Below are 23,222 nucleotides of genomic sequence, written 5' to 3' on the forward strand. Positions count from 1 at the left end.
TACTAGAAGAGGGCCTCATACTCCCTGATTAAACTAATCTCTAGCCTGCTTCTTGCTTGCATATATATACCTGCCCCTGGAAATTTCCACTACATGCATCCGACAAAGTGGGTATTCACCCACGAAAGCTCATGCTCCAATACGTCTGTTAGTCTATAAGGTGTCACAGGACTCTCTGCTGCTTTTACAGATCCAGACTAACACGGCTACCCCTCTGATACTATACATGTATAAATATTTTCTCTATTTTTGCCAATAGCTGAGTGTTATGTTTTTCTCCCCCTTTTACTTTGTTTAGTTAAAAAATTATAGAACTGTTGGGCAGTTTTACAACTAAAAAAATGTGCACTATGAATGTATACCGGTATACTCTTTAATGAATTTGTACATACTGGCTATAGCCATGTAGATGTTTTTAACTCATTTAGTGTTATTTTTCTTAAAAACAAAGGATAATAAATGTATGGGGTTGTTGTAATAGCATTACTTACGAGAGAAATTAAGAAAACAAAGTTAAAGTAAAAATTCATCTTTCATTTACACTGTATTTAAACCGGTGTTGCTCAATTGGTTTCGAAGCAATCGCTCCTGGGTTTATAGTAATTCTATGAATATAGAATCAGAGAGAAAAGGTAGGTGTGGTAATATCTTTTATTGTACCAGCTTTTGTTGGTGAAAGTGACAAGCTTTCAAGTTTCAGGCAACCTGAAGAAGAGCTCTGTGTAAGCTCAAAAGCTTGTCTCTCTCACCAGCAGAAATTGGCCTAATAAAAGTTATTACCTCACTCATCTTGTCTCTTTACTATCCTGGGACTGACATGGCTACAAGAACACTGCATACAGTGAAGAATGAGAAATTGGACAGCAAGATGAAGACTTTGGTATAAAAGATTATGTATAGTTGGCTCGTGTTGTGTTGCATGTGCTTCAAAGTCAGGCACAATGCACAACAGGATGCATTAAACAGTGGTAGCCCTGTTTCAGAGTTTAGATTTTTTGGTTTATCATAAATGTAATGTTACTTAAACATAGGATGGTGAAGATATATTCAATTGACTGTATGGAAACTCGTATAGATCTCACCTAATCAAAGAAGGGCATCTAGATAGAAATGCTGTAATTATAATTTACAGCATCTTCTGCTATTGTACTAGTAACAATACAAAAAACACCCTCCATACAATTTTGTCTCCTTCCAAAACATATTTTCTTTTGAGTCTATGATGTCTGATTTTCAGGTGTGTCACTGTCCAACATACTGTTTGCTTCTTCCCCTTTGAGCTAACTTACATATCCTCCATGCAGGTCAGTTTCTCCTAGAAGAATCCCGCCTGATAGAAGCAGCTGAAATGGCAAAGAAGGCAGCTGAGCTGGACAATACAGAGTTTGATGTTGTCTTCAATGCAGCCCATATGCTCAGGTTAGTTCTCTACCTTATTCTTATTTAGTTTTCTTGCTCTCTCTTTTCCTCCCAACCCCAAACTCTGCAGTATTTGCTTACAGCAAGAGGTTTTTTTAACCAAATACCCCTTTTGAAAGTTTTGTTATAACTAATAAGGAAGGAAAAAAAACTTTGGCAGACTCTAGCAGAGTCTGTTTTTAACTTTTCTATATTTTACCCGCCTTAATCACTACCTTGGAAATTTCTGTATTTCACGAGCATGTAATCCTCTTTGTTTGTATATGAGAACAATATATCTTCTTTTCCTAAGTACTTTCAGCAACATTGCCTTTTAAATTATTTTTAAAGACTTGAGTCACAAAAATAGAGAGACCATAAATAAGAGAATGGAACTCTGCTGCTCTGACTGTAACTTGAGAGTATTGGAAATACCAAAGAACATCATATAAATATCATTAGGGAGTAGAAAGCTGATTAGAAGTCTAAATATCGGTCTTAAGGGTTATGGAGACTTTGAGAAATACAGGCGTGATTAATGATATTATCAGAACCCCTTGATTCAGGGGCAATCTTGTATTTAATTTTGTTCTGCTATCTGAAATTTTAGCGGGCTTGTTCTTCCGCTTAAAATCAATGCACCTTGACTTTCAGCAACTTTGAGCTTCTACCTAAACAATTACATTAGGCCCACATTACTGTATTAGTCTCCAGGATTTATTTCTAGGATAATTGTATGATGATTATGCTTCTTACGTACTTAAAAGGAAGAGCAATGACTGAACACAAATGGTTTGAGTTAGTCTGTATCTCACTTTAGAAAATATACTGTATATAATGTACAAAAATAAGGGAAGTTTTTTTGAGTAAATACATTCAATTACCACAGAGCAGTCATTCGAACAGTTATCTTAATAGACTTCTCTTGCTATGCAATTTATAATTTTAACATCCACCAACACAAAATGAAAAAGAAAATGGCTTGTAAAAGAAAACAGAATAAGTTCTTAGTTGAGTGACCTACTTTCTAAACTGAACTGAAGGTTCATTAGGATTTTGAAATAAGTCCCAAAATGCCTTTAAAAGATTGTTAGAAAGAGATGGACTCAGTTCTTGTAGATCAGTAAAGGAAACAAAGACAAATGGTACAATTGTTCATCCATTAAATATTATCCCAAACACCAGCACCAACATGGATGGTTTTAAGGATCCTTCTGTTTGCCTTGCTCACTTTCGAACATTTAATCCTCCTTAGGAATGGGCATACCCAGAGTCATTCATCTAAACATTAGATTAATGAAGAAAACAAGCCTAGTAAGTTAGGCACATAGATGATGGGATTCACTATAAAATGGAGTTTTGGTTTTGTCTTTAAAATGAAGGAATGATACTGAGGGGCAATGGTGTATCATCAAGGTAGGTTAGTATTGTCAACCTTATAGTACTAGCTGCACCTCTCATCTCTTCATGGCATCTCTAAATGTACCCCCATCAGGTTTGACCTTGCCCTTTACCACCCTGGGATAAAATCATGCTATTCTCCTACTCGTAGGCCTGGTCTACACTACAAAGTTTGGTCAACATAAGTCATCTTGTGTCAACACTCAAATTTGTCTCTGGCCAACATAAACGCCCCGTTACAGCAAGAAGTAAAACCACCTCCCTGAATGGCCTGGAGCCAAGATTGATATACTGGGATCAACGCAGTGTGAGTGTAGTAGACTCCACTGCCATGGGGTCATGAACACTGGAAGCCCTCCCCTAAGTTTTTGAAATGCCTTTTCCTGATGGTCTACCTTGGCAAGCACACCTTGCAGCTCTTCCTTGTTGCGTGCAACTACCCAACCAACCATGCCAGCTCCACACAGTAGATGCGCTCCTGCCAGGAGCAGACAGGAGTTAATGGTTTCCTGAGCATATGGAAAGAAGAGGCTGTGCAAGCATAGCTATGGGCCAGCCACAAAAACATGGACATTGCATCGGGGTGCGGGGAGAGGTATCAGCAGCAGAGCCATGTGAAATTAAAGGAACTTTGCCCAGGATAGTGCAAGGCCAGGGAGGCCAACAATAGATCTAATTGTGTCCTGCAGTTCTGCTGGTTTTACAACAAACTGCATGCCATATGTGGCAGATATCCCACCAGCACCCCTGAGACTTGGGTGGATACCGAGGAGGAAGAGAGGTGGGAAGATGTGGTGTGAGGCTGCAGCCATGCCACAAGCCAGGATCTGTTTGAGACTCCATCATACTCTATCCAGTCCTACCAGCCAAGCTAACAATACAAAAGAGTAGAGTATAACGAACAGAGGTAGAGTTGGCATCTGCTTTTCATTCCATGTTGGATTAGGCAAGGGGCCATGCAGGACAGTTTGTTCATGAACATAGGGATGTCCCTTCTATCCTCCTGAGAGAGCTTGATGAAACTTTCATGGAGATACTTTGCAATACTTTACCAGTGTTTTTAGGGATAACTGCCTTATTTCTTCCTCTGCGGTAGACAGTTTCCCATGTCGCTTCAAGATGAGTTCAGCTGGCACCGTTGCAGTAAATAAATTAGCAGCATACAGGCCTGAGCAGCTTTGAGACACCAGTAGCAGCTGTGTACTCAGTGCCTTTGTTATCCTCAAGATTAAATGATAATCTAAAACTTCACCACATGTGGAAAATAATGCCAGTAGTTGGTGCCATTGCCCACCACTTGTACCCATGGAATAGGGACCAAAATTGTATTGCTTCACATGGAACAGAGAATCCTTCCCTCACCCTATCCCTGGCAGGTCATACTCACCATGGCAGGACTGGAGAGCAGTGCTGTGCAGAGGTGTTCCCAAGAAGAAGTGTCAATAAGAAGAAAGAGAAATATACATTTCAAAACTCCCTTCCATTATTCCGTCCATGGTTGCTATTCCCTACACCTCTCTCTTCCCCCCCCGCCCCAGCATACCAAGTGTTATCACGGGTCACATCCTTACCCTTACCACTCCAGGCCACAGGACAGCAAGGAGAACCACAGCTTCACATACACTGACTTGTGAGAACCACATTTGAGGTATGTGTAGCCCCAATGGACTACATTTGTGCACTGAAACGGACAGGAATGTTTGCTGACTTTCCAATTTGTTAAAAGTTTGCATTACATTGCCTGTGGGTTTTTTGCATGTTGTTTTTCTGCATTTTTTCCCCCATTGAATAAAATTCTAGTTTTATTCTCCAAAAATATCTTTATTAATTTGAAACACATATTGCAGAATGCAATAGTTGAGTGTTACTCAAAGCAAACAGTACTTGTAAATGTACAACAAGCACCACATAATTCATAGCATCAGCAAAATACCTAGTCTCATTTATAAATGTACAGCAAGCATTACATAGTTCTTAGCAACACCCAAAGCTCCAGGACCAGAGAACGTGCCAGCACAGAACACTACTATGGATTGCCATTAGTGCTCTTCTAAAGACTTCATCAACTGCATAGCTTCATATTGGGATCTTGTAATGACCCTTGTGTCTGGCTGTTCTAAATCAGTAGAAAGCCACTCCACCTCCATCCTGTTGGCAGCTTTCCCCCCTTTGTTTCACAGATATTATTCAGGACAGAACAGGCAGCTGTAACTATTGGGATATTTTTTCTCACTGACATCCAATCTAGTGAGTAAACACCTCCACCGTCCCTTCAGTCTATCAAAACCACATTCAACAGTCATTCTGCACCTGCTGTGCCCATTGTTGAATATTTCCTTGATATTGTCGAGGTGGCCAGCATACAGCTTCATGAGCCAGAGGGAAGCTGGGTCCCCCAGAATCACTACTGGCATTTCAGTATCGCCAATGGTAATCTCCCAGTCGGGAAAGAATGTTCCTGCTTACAGCTCTCTGAACAGACTTGTTTTCTTAAAGATGCGTGTGTCATACACCTTCCCTGACCAGCCCACACTGACATCAGTGAAGTGTCCCTAGTGATCCACCAGTGCATGCATAACCATAGAAAAGTAGCCTTTTTTGTTGATGTACTCTGTGGGAAGGTAGGCTAGTGCCCAACAACAGTTCAGGAATTGTAGCAGCTCCATTGCTGTAAATCCATCCACTGTGTCACGTTGCTGAGAGTCCTGTGTAGCAAGAGATAATTAACGGCCCTGCACTCTTGAATGACAACAGCCCCTAATGTGGATTTTCCGACTCTATAAGGATTTCCCACTGACTGGTGGCAATCTGGCATTCCAGGCTTCCAGAGTGCCATCACCACTCACTTCTTTACTGTCAGTGCAGCTCTCATTCTAGTGTCCCTGTGCTCGGGCGAGCAAAGCACACAGATTCAGGAATGTGGCCTTTCACATCCAAAAGTTCTGCACCTTCTACTTGTCATCTCAAATCTCCATTATGGTGCGATCTCACCAGTCAGTGCTCATTTCTCATGTCCTGAAGCAGCACTCCAACATCTGCAGCTGCTCCATGAACACCAACAACAACCTTGAATAGTTTTTCACTGTGTTCCTCAGCAAATTGTCCTTGAAGAAACTGTAATGTCCTTCATTGTTATGGTATTTCCTGTAGGTCTGGAAATAGAGGAGCTTCATGTGACCTGTGTTTGCAACATTCATGAGAATAGTGCAGAGTTCTGAAGTTTCTGTGCTTTTGTCAGAGATGGCAGACACTGAAAAGTGCTGGACGGCTTTGTGAGGTTTTTAAAAAATAGTGTACAAATTATGGGATATATCTGGCATTATGGGATGGAGAAAGTTGCATACTTGGAACTTGATCCCTGTGTGAGTCGTTCCTATCCAACAACACATTGCAAAAATTTCCCAAAAGTTGTTATGACAGATGCAGCAAGTGGCACTCCGGGATACCTACCTATGGTTCACCACAATTTGCATCGAGAAAAGCACCTCTGGTGAGTAAGCACAGGGCTGATTCAAGCAGCAATATATGCACCCACCCACGTGATATACAAACTTTGATGGCTGTATGGCAACGTAACTTGCATTAACCAAAGTTTGCATTGTAGACATGGCCTTAGACTAGGTCCCAGGCTACAACACTCTGGGTTCACTTTCTCTCTCCCTTTCTCTGGAATGTGTTAAAGTCCAGTCCCAAGTCCTACTGTTCTTTGAGTCTGGTTAAATTGGTGTGGCTGGTTTAGCAGGAGTCCGGGCAGCAACATTAAAGTCAATAGTCCTGGGTGTTTGCTGAGAGGTTATTAGTTGATCTGTTGCCTCCTTACTGCCTACATTTCCTGACAATCCTGCTAGTGAATTCACTCAATATTTGTGTACAGTAAACAACAAATAACAGTCAGACTAACAGAATATATATTCACAAGTTATCGTAGCAGCTCCAAATCCATCCCAAAGTGTTTGTGGGATTTTTGGAGGAGGTGGGTTTTCAGAATGAATTTGAATGACAGAGAACTGATATGGTTCCAGGCAGTGGGATTAGAAGGAAAGAGGGTGTAGAGATATGGGTGAGAAGGAAAGGAAGTGAATGGTTATAAACGGAGCATTAAAGGTGGCAAGGTGGGATGCAACAACAAACCAGAACAGAGAGGTAAGTGAGTGCTTCCTTGAAAGCAAAGCTGAGAATTTTAAACAGGCAATGGTAGATAAAGGAGTGGCCCAGCGGAATTGTGCAGGCTGATTGTCAAGTGAGAGAGATTATTTTAGATGCTAGATGGACTGGAGGATTGTGAGGTGGAAAATGTTAGATTAGAGGTGTTAACCAGGCAGGGGATGAATTTTGTAGCTATGGTTACAGAGAAGAAGAGAGAGATTTAAAATAAATTGTTTATTAAAAAACAACAGGATTCGTGTTGGCCTGGATGTAGAACAAGAGGTTCAAAATGACAGGAAGGTAATTACAGCAATACATGATAGCAATATGATTTTTGAGGTAAAGGCCAGTTTTTGTAAAGCCAAAAGTATAAAATGACTTACATTTTTTAGAGCAGTGGTGGGCAACCTCCAGCCTGCAGGCCGCATGCAACCCAGGGTAATCTGCTGGTGGGCTGCCAGACAGTTTTACATTTGCACGGCCACCCATAGCTTCCAGTGGCTGCGATTCACCATTCCCGGCCAATGGGAGCTACGGGAAGCCGCAGCGAGCACATCCCTGTGGCACACGCCACTTCCCGCAGCTCCCATTGGTGGAAACGATGAACCATGGCCACTGGGAGCTGCAGGCAGGCATACAAATGTAACCAAACTGTCTGGCGGCCTGCCAGCGGATTACCCTGACGGGCTGCAGGTTGCCAACCACTGTTTTAGAGAGACAAGGTGGGTGAAGAAATATCTTTTATTAGACTTTGAATTTTCACCAAGAGAAGTTGATTCAATAACAGATATTACCTCAGCCACCTGGTCTCTCTAACCAACATGGGACCCACCTGGCTACAACAACACTACAAACACTATTAAAATTTTTTAGTAGCTTTTGCATTTAAAGTGTGTCTTATTTTAGTGAGCAACTTTTCTTGCACCTTTTTCCCATAAACATTAACTCAGAGTAGAATAAATGTTTAACTACAAACATCCACATTCATTTCTCTGTGCAATATAAACATTCCTACATAACAGGAATAAGTGGTATTTAAATAATTAACAAAGTTACTCTTTGTACTCATAAGAGGAACAAATCCTTTTTGCTTGGCGTGGCTTGCTCAGACAGTCCCACTACTTCAGTGGGATGACTCTGGTCAGCAAGGAAAGCAGGATTTGAAAATGTTATCACTCATGTCAATACAGAATTAGGAAATCCAGTTTACTTATAATTGCCTAAACTCAAATATTGAACTGTCATGCTTATCTTGTATATTTCTTTGACTACTACCTTGTTTTACTGAAATATATTAATGTAAACTCAAATATTTACAGAAATACAATTTATCATTTAGCTTTTGTGAAATAGACTAATTATAGAGAAATTCCTTAATATTAATAAAGCAAGTTAGATTGCAGGCCTTAGAGGTAGAGAATAGCTAGTACCTAGTCAACAGCCAATTTGATATTTCCTAACAAAGATCCTGCACTTGCAATGAGCTCTGTAATAGGTAAGGTTTCTGGATTTCAGTGGCACAGGTGTGCCTATCTGAGGCTCATTGCAGGTTCAGGGCCTTTGGGAGTCAATGTGAGTTGTAGGTCCTCTGCAGCTTTCCAATTTTGCGCCTGTCTGTCCAAAACAAACTTCAGCCTGAGGCCTGATGCTCAGCATGCAAAATGTAGCCCAAATAATTGAAGTTTGGCAAAGTTATAAGAAACTGAAAACAGAGTGGAGGATGATTGAGTGACATAAATAAAAATAGGATGAAGGTTGAAATGTTTACTGTCTGATCATGATTTTATTATAGCACCAAAAGTTTAATTTAAGAATTAAGACTTGGTGCCAAATTCTGGCTTTTTAGATTATTTTTCCTAGAAGTTCCCGGTTTTCTTTGGCCGGGCAGATGCCAGATTCTCATTTAATACCAGGAGCTTTCAATTCAGGGCTTTATAACACAGCTGATGCCATGTGGACGTAGGTTATCAATCCTTCTTCCCACTGAAATATTTGCATGTCTAGACAAGTAGAATGTAATCACCACTCTATCTATCTATCTATCTATCTATCTATCTATCTATCTATCTATATTATACTTTAAGAGCTGATTAGCAACATAATAATTTAAATGAATCAGTCTTGAATTATTTATCTTTTATTTGGGTGTCCATGGAACTTAGGAGTCATACTTACTCAAATCCAATTGTGAGATATCACAGGTGGTCAATTGACACTATACGGGGAGAGCTCTGAGTTACTACAGGTAACTCTTTCCCAGGTGTCTGGCTGGTGGGTTTTGGGGTCAGGAAGGAATTTCCCCCCAGGTCAAATTGGCAGAGACCCTGGAGGTTCTTTGCCTTCCTCTGCAACATGGCATACGGGTGACTTGCTGGTTTGAACTAGTGTAAATAGTGGATTATCTGTAACTTAAGTCTTTAAATCATGATTTGAGGACTTCAGTAACTCAGCCAGAGGTTATGGGTCTATTACAGGAGTGAGTGGGTGACACTCTGTGGCCTGCAATGTTCAGGAGGTCAGACTAGATATGGGGCGGGCAAACTTTTTGGCCTGAGGGCCGCATCGGGTTTCCAAAATTGTATTGAGGGCCTTTGCGCAGAGGCTGTGCCTCCCAAACAGCCAGGCATGGCCTGGTCCCGGCCCCTATCTGACCCCTCCTGCTTCTCACCCCCGATGGCCCCCCCCCGGGACTCCTGCTCCATCCAATTCCCTGTCCCCAACAGCCCTCAGAACCCCCACCACCCCAGTCCCTCCTCTCAGTCCTGACTGCCCCCCCCCAGGACCCCTGCCCCATCCAACCACCACTTCTCTCTGTCCCCTGACCACCACCGGAACCCCTGCCCCTGACTTCCCCCTGCTGCCCCATCCAACCCCTACTCTCATTCCTGGCTGCCCCCCGGGGGCCCCTGCCCCATCCAACCATCCCTTCTCCCTGTCCCCTGATCGCCCCTGGCACGACTGCCCCCTGCCGCCCCATCCATCCCCCCCCTCCTTCCTGACTTCCCCCTGGGGAACCCTGCCCCCATTCACACCCTCACCCCCTAACCACCACCTCAAACTCCCCTGCCCTCTATCCAACCCCCCCTGCTCCCTGACCCCTTAACACGCTGCCTGGAGCACCAGTGCTTCTACTGCCGCGCTGCCCAGCTGGAGCCAACCGCGCCACTGCGCAGCACAGAGCACTGGGTCAGGCCCCAGCTCTGCAGCTGTGCTGCCCCAGGAGCTCACAGCTCCGCCGCTCAGAGCATTGTGCCGGTGGCAGAGTGAGCGAGCTGAGGCTGCGGGTGAGGGGGAACAGCGGGGAAGGGGCCAGGGGCTAGCCTCCCAGGGCAGGAGCTCAGGGGCTGGGCAGGAGGGTCCCATGGACCGGATGTGGCCCGCGGGCTGTAGTTTGCCCACTTCTGGACTAGATAATCACACTGGTCCCTTCTGGTGTTAAAGTCTGGGTCTGTGAGTCTATAAGACATACATAAGGATAAGAGCCGGTTGGTTTAGACCAATGATACTCAGACCTCAGTGGTTCAGGAGCCAAATTACATTAATTATATCACACATTTTTTTAATATCATGTGCTGTGAAGAGCCGCAGGAGACACATTAAATAGCCACTTGCAGCTTCTGACTCTCAGTCTAAGTATCACTGGTCTAGAGGCTTAGTTTAAGGGCTGCTTCTGACCGGATCTAAATGCTAGACAGCAAGTTATGTTGTGGAAGAGGGCAGATATTTGTATTTAAGCATTGGGAGTCAAGCAGCAGAAGTCAGGTCTGCTTTCAAGGTCACACCATGGAAAGCCTAGGATATAGTTCATAATGATTGAAAGCAGTCTTTCTTCTCTAGCTATTCCCCAGTTTCTCCTGGCTTCCTTTCCCTTGCTTGAATTTTATTCTTATCACTGTTGTATCTAATATTTTTCTCTAAGTTATGCTTCCTCCAGTGGAACCCTTCCATTGTTTGACATTGATCCAGAGCCATTTGCTGCTTAGTGGCGTAGGGTTACTGCAATTTCCTACCTCCATGTCTTTTATTTTTCTCAAGGGGAAACCATTCCAAGGCTTAACATAATGAATTCTAGTTTAGATTTCCAGTGAGAATGTGAATCAGAACTCTACTGTACCTTAGGTGAAGGAACGGTTTATGAATGCCCCAATAATAGAACTTGCATTTTCCTCACAAGATTAGTATGGATTGAATACATTTATAAAAACAATTTTTAATAAGGAACTATAAATTCAAATTGACTTCAACTTGAAAATGAATGGTCCATGTTTCAAGATATATTTGAGGAAGGAAAGAGAGTAATGTATTTCCAATTGGCTAGAGGGGGCATGAATTTCAATCCATTCCATGTTCATATGCAAGCAATTCTTTCCTAAGGAAAATATGCCTTTTTTCTTTACCTCCCGGGCAAGGCACATTGTTTGTAAAGAAATTTGCTGCATTTAGGATTGTTGTATTTCCTGACCTTCTGTGAAATGAAAGCTACCTGACACATTCAATTGTACTTGTCTTTTACTAAGTTGTGAAATTTAGCTTTTTGCTCAGGAGTTTTAAGTGCCACAACATCCCTTTGACTAAAACAGCAGGAATGTTTCAGAAGTGTGCTAAACGAATATTTTTAAACACTCACTTCTAACCGCTCAACCACTGAGCTGATAAATGTGCAGAGTAATTTAAAACAGTTGATGGGTATAAATTGGGTTTCCTGTGGCAAACTGCTTGTCAGGAAATGGTTTCAATTTGCTTGAAAACTATGTGAAACTTCAAAAGGATTTTCCTTCCTCCATATTACTCCAAAGACCAATAACTGTCTATCAGAATGCATTGATTGGAATGAATTGCCGACAGCACATTGTGTGGTTAATTTTCAAAACTCTAGTGGAAAGTTGAATGGAGGTTTAACACTTGCAATCTATGATCCTTGAACAATAAACAGTTCAAAAAAACCTCATAGGTAAAACCTGCAGATCCAAGTGTTCTGGAAATGATACTTACAAGTCTTCTGGAAATCTTGAAACAATGATGAAATCTGAGTTTTGTTATGCTTTTTTCCCCACCTCTTCCATCCTATAAAAGCTGCAAGACAATGTGCCACAGGATAAGAATATGAACTTAACAAAGAATGCATCTTTAGCCCCCCTAGCAGACAAACGTGCCAAAAGTCACTTGCCAAGAGTGAGAATTCTACAGATAAGACACATGGGCTCCTTTTTAACTTCCTCCTGGTACCGGAAACCATACTACATTTGTCCTTCCGTTCGGTTTAAGCATTGTAATAAGCAAAATATTAATAATGGTGGAAGGTGTAACCTACCTGGCATCCCTTCAGTTTGTTTGGTTGTTCTTGTGCATATGCCAGCATCCTTATGGCAGTGTTATTGGAAGGGAATAAAGACATGAATTGCTTTGTTACAACCCAAACTTTGACATATATAATACTTGAAGATTGGCTTGAATACATTTATAAAAACATGTAATGGCTAATTTTATAAATATTTTACCAGATCTTCAGCTGGTGTAACCTGGCAAAGGGCCATAAACTTGCATCAGCTGTTCCACTGTATCTGGCCCACTGTATTTCTTTGCAATGTGCACAGAAATCCTATTATAACTAAAATGTGAATAAGACTAAAAAGAGCATTTCATTGTAGAGAACTGATATTCAGAGCTATAAAATAATATTTATATTAGCATTTGGTAATAGGATATTTTTAAATGGGAGAAGCAAATACACTTGTCCATCTGTACACTTTCCATGTTTACCTAAGAAAAACTAAGTGTAGTTTTATTTTTTTCCCCCTGCACCAATAGACAAGCCAGTCTCAATGAAGCAGCGGAGAAGTATTATGAAATGGCAGCAGGATTGAGACCTAATGTAAGTGTTTTTTTTTTCCTTGATGGCATGTGCTATTCAAAATGATGAACTCAGATGTGTTCAATTCTGTGGTGCTTTGAGGAAAAACTAATTGTAGGAGTGTTTGATCTCTGAGCCTGTACTTTGAATACTTTTAATGAATAATTTGATAGTAGTAGAAATCAAATAAAGCTTTTCATTTGTCAAACTAATCACTATATTTTTTCCATTCTACTTGGTATAAAGTTCCAAAAACAAGTAGAATATTATTACTGTGTTTTAAATGAGTTGGAGCAGTGGCCCGGGGTGGGGGGGGGACATGTGGGGGTTGGCTTAGATTTACTTATGCAAAGTCAAATGTGTTACATTTGGGGGGTTCTCCTAATGCCAGACTTTTTCATCAGAGAATGGAAAGATTGTCTGAGTTCCAGATACTAGATAAGAAATTTTAAACAATTTTCAGCCTTTTTCTCTGTAATTAAAGTTTTGTTCTAATACAATCCCAAAGTTGCTATTATCTCAGATATAACTCCATACTGTTATGCACCATAGGCAAAGTAACTACTTTTTTTACTTTGAAGAGAAGGTAGAAAGGAGTGTGGGGGGAGGGATGGAGGAGGCTGGAGGGGAACATGCACATGGGTTTATCCACAGCCCTTTGGGCCCCACACCCGGGACAGTGGGGCTTGGGCAGGCTCAGGCTTCGGTCCCCCCTCCTGGGTCGTGAAGTAATTTTTGGTGTTAGAAGGGGATTGCGGTGCAATGAAGTTTGAGAACCCCTGGTCTAGTGCAACAGGGGCAGCTCATTTTCCAAAGTCCATGAAGTTCGTGGGCTCTCTGTTACGTCTGACAATCAGTGCAAAGGATGTTGGTGTATTTGTACTACGGCAGCTGGAATTAAGACCCACCAAACTCATTGCGTATAAGGGCCACCAAACCTGCATTAATGGGACACAACACTTAATTCCTACTGAGTTAGGATGGATTCATACTGGTGACCTATAGGCAAAAGGCTCTGAAGCTTATTAAGCAATGTTCTGAGCCTCCTATTAATGCTAATACTACACCTTCGGGCATGAAGATTGCTTTCTGGAAAGATTGGTTTATTAAACGAGTTCCCACATCTCCAACACACTGCTCTGTCTTCCTCATACAAGCCCATCTGTGCTCCACCCTGTTCTTAACGGGACCATTCCCATTAACCAAAATACAAAAACTAAAAATATATCAATAAAACCAGTATTGACAGAACGTCCAAATTAACCTCTATCTATATTTTTTTGCACTATAAAGTCATTTCAACAATTATTCCACGTTCCACACACTAACTTACACAGATTTTCATCCAACATGGATCAGCTACTGTGTTTGAATGCACAACCATCAGATGCACAGCACAGACCACTGCCACATCTGCTATTGGAGGAACTGTCCAGGAAGACATGGTAGTATCCTCTGTGAGGGCAATACAATTATTTGTGAACTACCTGATTCTCAGGACTCCTGACTCTGGGAGTAGAGCATGATAAGTGGTAAGAGACTACACAGACAAGTGTAACAGCATCCCTGTTTGGGTCATCTAAAGCAGTTGTGGGCAACCTGCAGCCCGCAGGCAACACATGGCCCATCAGGGTAATCCGCTGGCAGGCCGCGAGACAGTTTGTTTACATTGACCGTCCACAGGCACAGCCATCTGCAGCTCCCAGTGGCTGCGGTTTGCTGTTCTCGGCCAATGGGAGTGCAGGAAGCGGCGCAGGCCACAGGGATGTGCTGGCTGCCACTTCCTGCAGCTCCCATTGGCTGGGAACGGTGAACTGCAGCCACTGGGAGCTGCGGGCAGCTGTGCCTGCAGACAGTCAGTGTAAACAAACTGTCTCACGGCCTGCCAGCAGATTACCCTGACGAGCTGTGTGCAGGTTGCTCACCACTGATCTAAAGCAACTGAACCTGGGATCTCTAGATCTAAAAGTATGAACACCTACCACTTCAACTAATGGATCAGTCCCATGATTATGGATGCAGTAACAAAATCATTAATCTCTATATATGTTCTAGCCACTTGAGAGCAGCCAAGACCCATGCTGTTGGCAGGGGTCACACAAGAGTTCATTTAGCCCATTTCACCTGGAAAGGCACTGTATCAAAGTGGATGAGGGCCCGGGTCTGTCATTGTAGACAGCTGGTTTATGTTACCAGCTCTGCCTGACATGACCTTGTCCAACCTCTGTTGGCAGTGAGCGGGAGGTGCTGGGGGGAGGGAGAGGAGCAGCGTCCGGAAGAGGCAGAGCGAGGGCAGGAGCATGCTTAGGGGGAAGGGGCGGAGCGGGGACGGGAAGAGGCAGGTGGTGGGCAGAGTAGGGGTGAGGAGATGTGGCGGGGATGGAGTGGGGACGAAAAGAGGCAGAGCAAGGATGAGGACTTGGGGGAAGGGTTGAAGGGGGTGGGTTTTCAGGATGGAGTACCCCCAGGGAAAGCTGAAAGTTGGCGCCTGTGATGCAGGCATGCATCCACCCTACAAGGTGCATGACACTTGGCAGATACCAGTCCCTAATTCTTACACAGATTAAACTTTTTCATATCAGTTTACTTTGTTTTTGTCTCAGTTCTGCTCACCTTTCCATACCTTACTGTTTTATTCATAACTTTTAATTATTCGCTCTAGACTAGGGTACATCTACACTGCTAACTGAGGGGTGATTGTAGCATGGGTAGGCATACCCGTGCTAACTTTAATCTAACAAGCATGGGTAACAATAGTAGTGAAGATGTGATGGCGTGGACTTAAACACAGGTGAGATGCCCCAGCAGAAGATTGTAAGGGATGCTGGGTACAGGAGTTAATTCAGGGAAGTTCGATGACCTGAATTATACAGAAGGTCAGACAAGATGATCACAGTGGTCAGTTCTGGCTTTATAGTCTGTTCAGTCTGCAGGATAAGCAAAGGTTCAAGCTGGTTCTTGTTTTGTGAAAATTGGTTCAGCTATCTGTAGTCTCACATTGTGTGACTTTCACCCAGAGTTACTCACTTGACTAATACTGTACTTTTTGTAGACAGAGTATTTCATCCCTGTTGGAGCATTTGTTTCTTGCACATCTATTCTGTTTTGTACATTACCACGAGGTTAGGGCACAGCTGTAAGCAGCAGAGGCTACAGCAATAAAATTCTTCATCCTGAGCCACTTTGCACTCTGCTGCTGAACTAATTCATTTTTACTGTAGTAGTTGTAAAAAGCCTCCATGCTCAGAGTGAGGGGAAAAAAGTGTTTGGTGGCAAGAGGAGAAACACTCAATCTGAAATAGACAAACTAATACAGTAATAGGATTGTGTTTTAAAAATCAGGTTGATGTACAATGAAATCCTTCAAAAATCCTGGTAAAAACTTTCAACACTGAATAAACTTGTGATTGTAAGATGTATCTGTTAGGTCTCCCTGGGGTCTGTCGTGAGTCCAGGACTGGTCAATATTTTCTTTAATGACCTGGATAATAGAGTGAAGAGTATGGTTATAAAATTTCCAGTTTGGGAGGGGTTGTAAGTACTTTGGAGGACAGGACTAGAATTCAAAAGGACCTTGATAAATTGGAGAATTGGTTTGAAATCAACAAGATGAAATTCAACAAGTACAAGTGCAAAGTACTTCAGTTGGGAAGGAAAAATCGAAGAAATACAAAATGGGGAATAACTGTCTAAGGCTAGGCAGTAGTACTGCTGAACAGAATCTGCGGGTTATAGTGGATTACAAATGGAAGATGAGCCAACAATGTGGTGCAGTTGCAAAAAAAAAAAAGGCTAAAAGTGTTTATGTAAGACATGGGAGGTAACTGCAGCTCTACTCAGCACTGGTGAGTCTTCAGCTCAAGTACTGTGTCCAGTTTTGGGCACCACTTTAAGAAAGATATTCATGAATTGGAGGGAGTCCAGAGGAGAGCAAAAAGATGATAAAAGGTTTAGAAAACCTCACCTATGAGGAAAGATTAAAAAACTAGACATGTTTAGTCTTGAGAAAAGAAGACTGAGGAGAAACCTGTTCACTATCTTCAGATATCTTAAGGCCTGTTACAAAGAAGAGATTGATCAGTTAGATATTAGGGAAAACTTTCTAACTATAAAGATAGTTAAATTCTGGAATAGATTACCAAATGAGATTGTGGAATCCCCATCACTGGAGGTTTTTAAGAACAGGTTGGGCACATACCCATCAGGGAGTGTGGGTCCCCCATCAGCATGGGAAGAAGGACTATATGACCTCTTTAGGTCCCTTCCAACCCTACATATTTTATGACTCTATGATTGTATTGAAAAATATTGGAAATGCTATTTTTTCCTACTGTAGTTGCCTCCGAAAATGTTGAATTTTTTTCTCTGAAGTGGAAGTGGTCTTGAATTCAGCACAGGTGAGATTTATATATATAAATGCTCCTGGAGTACAAGAATTATGACAATGCAGCCCAACAGCAGTAGAATATGATGTACAGCCATGAAGCAGGGAGAAAACATTCTGCCTCTTATTAGTTCCATCTTAAGAATATTCGTGTGTCAGCCCTATTATCAACAGAGATATGCTAATATCACTTATAACAATTTTCATCCAATCAGATTTCAGGAGAGCATGAACTTCTGCCAACTATAGTAATCACTACAAAAATGCAATGCTGTTTTTGTTTTAATTGTATTTTTAAATGAGGTATATGTGCTCCAGCCTACTTATGCTCTTTTCTGTCACAAGGCTGATGCGTGAACAATACATACTTATTTTATTTATCTTTATTTGCCATGGGTAAATCATATTAGATCCTTCTCAATCACTACAAATGTGTGACTGTTATTCTCAATGAGTGTTAACTGGGAAAATGTTAATCCAGCCTGGTAATAACAAATGCCACTGCACAACAAGAAATACAGGAAGAGAATTTATAGACATTTAGCTATTTCCCCATCATTATATAAATGGGAATATTACTGAGAAAGATCTGTGCTTAGAGATGATTTCTACTTATCACTCCTTTGTGATGTTCCAAAACCAGAAAATTCTTTGGATAAATTATTAGGCACTTCAAAAATGTGCTTCAAGCTAATTTTGTTGTGGAAAAATCAGTCATCTAGAAACTTGTTTAATCTGATATCATTTTCCAGAACATAAGATATTGATTAAACCTTAACTTCTATTTATTTGTTGGGACACCATTTGTGTAATAGTATAGTATTCCTAATTTCTTAAAGACTGAACTTGGACAACATAGCCCCCAAAAGCTCCTCCACATCTGGCCATCACTCTTGAAAAGAAGGGGCACTTTGAAGAATGGCCTCTGGAGTATTAAAGGAAAGCTCACCAGATCTTTGAGACTTCGAGCCACTACTTTGAGCTGATTGGTTTAGATACATTCCTCTTGAAGATGCCATGACCTGCAAGCCACTACCCTCCTAGTGCTGCTTGCAGTCTGCAGCTCTTGACAGCTTTAAGCCTCATGTCATCATCACATTGTCAGAGACAGCTGTTTCCACTCTACCACTTCAAAGGGGTTTGATTAAATATCTTACTGTAACAACACACACACAGAATGAGTGGGTAAGGAGAGCTTCACTTTTAGGCAAAGCAAATACAATCTCCACTGGATAGCTTAATCATGTTGTGGAAAACTAAAGCATTTCTTGACTTGAAGGATTGATATAAATGGCTAATGCAATACAATATGTAAACAATTCTAAAAAGCGCAGTATGCCATGTTTTTCCAAATGCTTGTGATATGGATTTCATGACCAACATCATACATGCAGAATTCATTGCAATATCAGAGCCTTCGTGATGAAATCAAACCTCTACTAGATATGGAACTACCTAATTGTTGAAAGTAGATTGTCTGTCTTCCTAGTTTCCTGGAAATCCCTACCATTTACTGTATTATTTTTACATAGCCCTCCTAGGAGAAGCATGCTTCCTTATAGTCATTGTTGCTAATGTTTTTTAATTTATGACAAAAGTTCCTATAAAACAGAATAAGTAGCTTCTATAGTATTATAAATTTAACTTTTGTTTTTCTCTTTTTATAATGAGAACTTGGATTTCGATTTTGCATTTCATCTACATTGGCTTTGCTTTTGCTTCTGACTGCGGGCGCCATGTTAAGGCAGTGAACTTGTTCTTATAGAGGGGAAGCATCGGTGGGAAAGATAATCTAACAGAATAAGTAAATTCAGGAGTGCACCGCTCCACCTACCTCCTGGTTGTCAATCCTGGATGAGGATCAAGGTGCTACTCTCTGACTCATCCAGAATTGCTGCAACTATGCACTGGATTAGCCTCTTTATGCTGTGACTATGGGGCAGCATTGCAGATAACTCTTGTGGTGGAAGAGTGCTCAACTCAACATATGAAGGGTGGTATACAGTACCTACCCTCTCTTGATACTAGGGCTATTGTCTGGTTACTGAACCTGGACATTGAACTCTGATGTCTGCATACAACAAGAAGAAGAAATTTAGAAAAATGAAAAGTAAATGTCAGATCTCCTTTCCAACATGTATTTCTGTCCAGCCTGAAAATCCCAGGCAAACATATATAATCAAAATTTGCTTTAGCATGTAAATTCTTCCTTGTGCTGCACAAACAGCAGATTTCCATATTTGCCTCACTCCTGAATCTTTGGCAGCCCTTTCAACTATCCTGGTAGGAACAATGACTACAGCAGAGATGAATTCGTGGAAGATGACTGACTGAATCTTAAGCAATTCAGTCTGATCATCTTCACTGAAGACCAGTCCCTGTTTGCTGAAGTCAATCTTCATAAACTTGGTGACAGCTTCCAATATGTCAGTTCTAGCACTAAGGGCAGGAGTGGATTCTATAGTATTCCTTCTACCACTCTGAAACCCATCACTTTCTTTGCTTACCCAAAATCAATACTATGTAGGTTACCATGTGACCCATTTTTGGTCCTGCATCCAGTAAATTGTGGAATGAACACAAATGTATACTTCCAAGTCTGTCCCCATACTTGCTTCTGGATGTCCAGAAAATACAAAGATGAGCTGTTCCATGGTGTTGAAACTCCTACTGCTTGCTTGAGCTGCCAGGATCATGTGCACCATATGCATATCTGCCAGGTTCCCTGATACCAATACCATCTGCCTGTGAGACTTCCCCACACCATCCCACTTCAGCAGTGAAAGGAGCTGCTGCAGATTCTTCTCACCATCTCCTGGGCAGGCCTGACAATGATGCCTCCCCTCCTGTCTCCTGCTTTTGGTGGTAGGGCAGGGAAAATTGCACAGTTCTTGCCCCTGCTGTTCTCTTGACTGGATCGTCTTTAGCCCAAGTGCTGATCCACTCTCTGGCCCCTGCTTAGAGTCATTTGCTTTGGGTACAGCCTACTTCCCTTCAGCTATTAGGTGATGGTTCATTACAACTCCTATTAAATACTTTTAAACTGTATCAGTACCTTGTACACAATTGCCTGCCTGAAGATCCCAAAGATTGGTGCTTGCTGGTGTGCTTGATCTTGAAGAGATGCCTCTCTCTTGTCTTTATTCAAATATCCCCCCTCATAACCATCTCTGCCTGGGCACAAGGTACCTCCCAGAAGACAGGTTCTTGGAAAGATTATATTTAAAACTGGATATTTACCAGCTATACTGAAGTAGAATATCCAGATGAGTTGTTTGATTTGAAAAGCAAGTTCAGCTATGGAAAACACTGAATTTCCTTTGGGAAATACATGAAAATATTTTACAATCATCCCCTATGATGCTTTGAACATACACCTCTACCGTGATATAACGCGACCCGATATAACACAAATTTGGATATAACGCGGTAAAGCAGTGCTCCTGGGGGGCGGGGCAGCGCACTCCGGTGGATCAAAGCAAGTTTGATATAACGCGGTTTCATCTATAACTCAGTAAGATTTTTTGGCTCCCGAGGACAGCGTTGTATCGGGTAGAGGTGTACTCATGCTGGCTAGCAGCTCTGTAAAAGCAAAGACTTTAAAACTGAACTCAGTATTCTGTAGTATGGAATGCTTAGATCCTTACCCTAACATTCATGTGTTCCAACTTCATGTGCGAGCTGTGACTCTGGGAGGTTTCAAACCACAATATGACTGCCCTCAGCTTTAATTTAAGAGAACAAAAATAGACGAGGAAAACAGACACAAGCTCTTTTCATTTACAAAGAAATCTTTCTGTGGACACTCTTGTCTAGTTAACAGTGAAAACAGTTAAATTCAAATTCTGAACCTATTTAAAGCAATCACTGGAACCCTGTTGTGAGGACATTAGGGCTTGGTTAAGAGATGTCCCCTAATTTAGTATTTCCTATTTTAAGAGGATACACTGGCTGGATGTCACACTTGAGTAACTGTAACTACTTTGAAATAAAATCTAAAATGTACAAAAAAAAGTGTTTTGCCTGCACACACACTAAATTGCACAAGTTCAGTTAACCATTTTGAACCTGATCTTTCATTTACACAAATGTCACATTGTTAACACCATTGGGGTTACTCCCGATTTACCTCCCTGTTGAAAGAGAATCAAACCCTTTAATTACTGGTACTCTTTTAAAAATATAAGGCAAAGTATGAGACAATAATTATGAGAGTTATTTTTCAAACAGCAAAATTGTTTATACAGAAATACTCTGCAGAGCAGAGGGAGGGAGACTTGTTTTTGTGATATTTGTTTTGTTAAAGTAATATGATAGTGACGGTGCTTTACTTTTTATTTTTCATCTATGAAAGTTTTTGCCCTTTTACGCTATATATTAAATCTTTCTCATCCTAATTATTGCTAGAATGCTTATATTGTGTATCTAATCTCTGTAGGTTGTATAAACTATAGCATTTGTATAATTATGTTAATTGACAAGGAGTTAAATGAGGGAACCAAGGAATTATAAAACAATCTGACTGTTTAATTTGATATTAATTAACCCTTTGCTCATCAGGAAATCATCCATCAATTAATCTTAATAATTTAAAAAATAGTAATTTAGTGCTTTTAGTTAATTAGAAGGAGAATCTTTCTGATCACTGATCTATTGTGTAATATGTTTTCAGATAGTATATAGCTCATAGCAAGGATGTAGTACATATAATGAAAATCTTTGGGTTGTCCTATTATGTGTAAGTGGTACAGTAGAGTAGATTTCCTTAGAACTTCATAAAAAAGTATTTTTCTATCAAAAAGCCTGTGTATGTAAAACAAAACATTTGGGGGTAAATTTCCCAATACATACTACCATAATATGCAAAATCTGCTTGTGTGAATAAATGAATATACATAAAAGGTCGTAATTGCACAAAACTATGCATGATTTTTATTACCATTGTTACACATATTCTAAGGTACTCATCACATTGCTACTTAGCTACCAGGAAATTTTGCTTTAAGGACTCCTTAATTGGGATTAGAATGCAGAATTTGTCATAAAATTTCACAGTTGAGTAATTATTTTGAATTTTACTTTCAAGACCACAGTTCAGAAGATAGTTAGGCACATGCCAAACTTTAACCACAGGTACCTTGCTGAATGGAGGCCCAGGTAACCACAGATTTATAAATCAACCATTTTTTAGTTTGGATATATATATTAATGTCTTTATGTTCAATGTCTGGATATGCCCGGTACATAAGCAAAATTAGAGACTGAAAAAAATCATGAGGTCATCTAGGTCTGTCTCTGTGATAGCAGGTTTGTTTCTTATAGTAAATTATCCAGGACTTTATAGATAGATTCCCAAGATTATTGTGCAGGATGGGAATGCAGAATAACTGTAAAATGGCTATGTCTATATTAAAGTGTATAACTCATTTAATGAATAATTAAAAAAGCAGGTCTCTGAAACTAATTAATGGAATGTCACATTCTAGATTTCTAATACTGATTTATATAAAAGGGATCATCATGCTTTGGAGGTGATGGGAGGTAGTAGTCAGTTAAGCTATATTTTGTTGGACTCCTCAGATTAGGAAAAGATGAATCACAGTCAGACCAGTGCACTTGATTGCATTTCACAGTCCTGTAGTAATACAACTGTGAGTGCAGAGCTGCCGACCTCACTTCCCATAGAAAGCAGGATTGTCTACACATTGTGCATGTAGCCCTCAGGGTCAAAAATAAAGTGCCTTGAAATATAGAACTCTCAGCAGTAGATTAGCATTTCAGAAATTAAGCCAGCTGTTTGAACTCAATTTAAAAAAATCTATCAAGGTTTTCTCCTAATAGAGTATTCCAGTGCTGATTCTGGAAACAATGCAATGAATTTATCATCCAATTAGAGCTGAAAAAGACGTGGATTTAAATGCTCATTAAATAAACTTAGCAATTCTACATCCAAAATAGGGTATTTTGCAATAAATAACTTCCTAATTTTCCATCTATCCTACAACGCTGATGTATTTTCCACTCTAGGAGTGATTTCTAGAG

The 23,222-nt window shown here is 40.9% G+C and overlaps 1 protein-coding gene across 2 annotated transcripts in view; it reads left to right on the forward strand.

Moving 5' to 3' along the window:
* The window catches only part of TMTC2 (transmembrane O-mannosyltransferase targeting cadherins 2), a 371,717-nt gene that overhangs the window by 331,709 nt on the left and 16,786 nt on the right, over nucleotides 1-23,222 (forward strand). For both annotated transcript variants that reach the window (XM_045002668.1, XM_045002669.1), the window contains 2 exons: nucleotides 1,305-1,419; nucleotides 12,754-12,817. In XM_045002668.1, the coding sequence (XP_044858603.1) occupies nucleotides 1,305-1,419; nucleotides 12,754-12,817 (179 nt within the window). The remainder of the gene's footprint in view (nucleotides 1-1,304; nucleotides 1,420-12,753; nucleotides 12,818-23,222) is intronic.

Source organism: Mauremys mutica, chromosome 1 (assembly GCF_020497125.1).
Source record: "Mauremys mutica isolate MM-2020 ecotype Southern chromosome 1, ASM2049712v1, whole genome shotgun sequence".
NCBI classification, from domain to species: Eukaryota; Metazoa; Chordata; order Testudines; family Geoemydidae; genus Mauremys; species Mauremys mutica.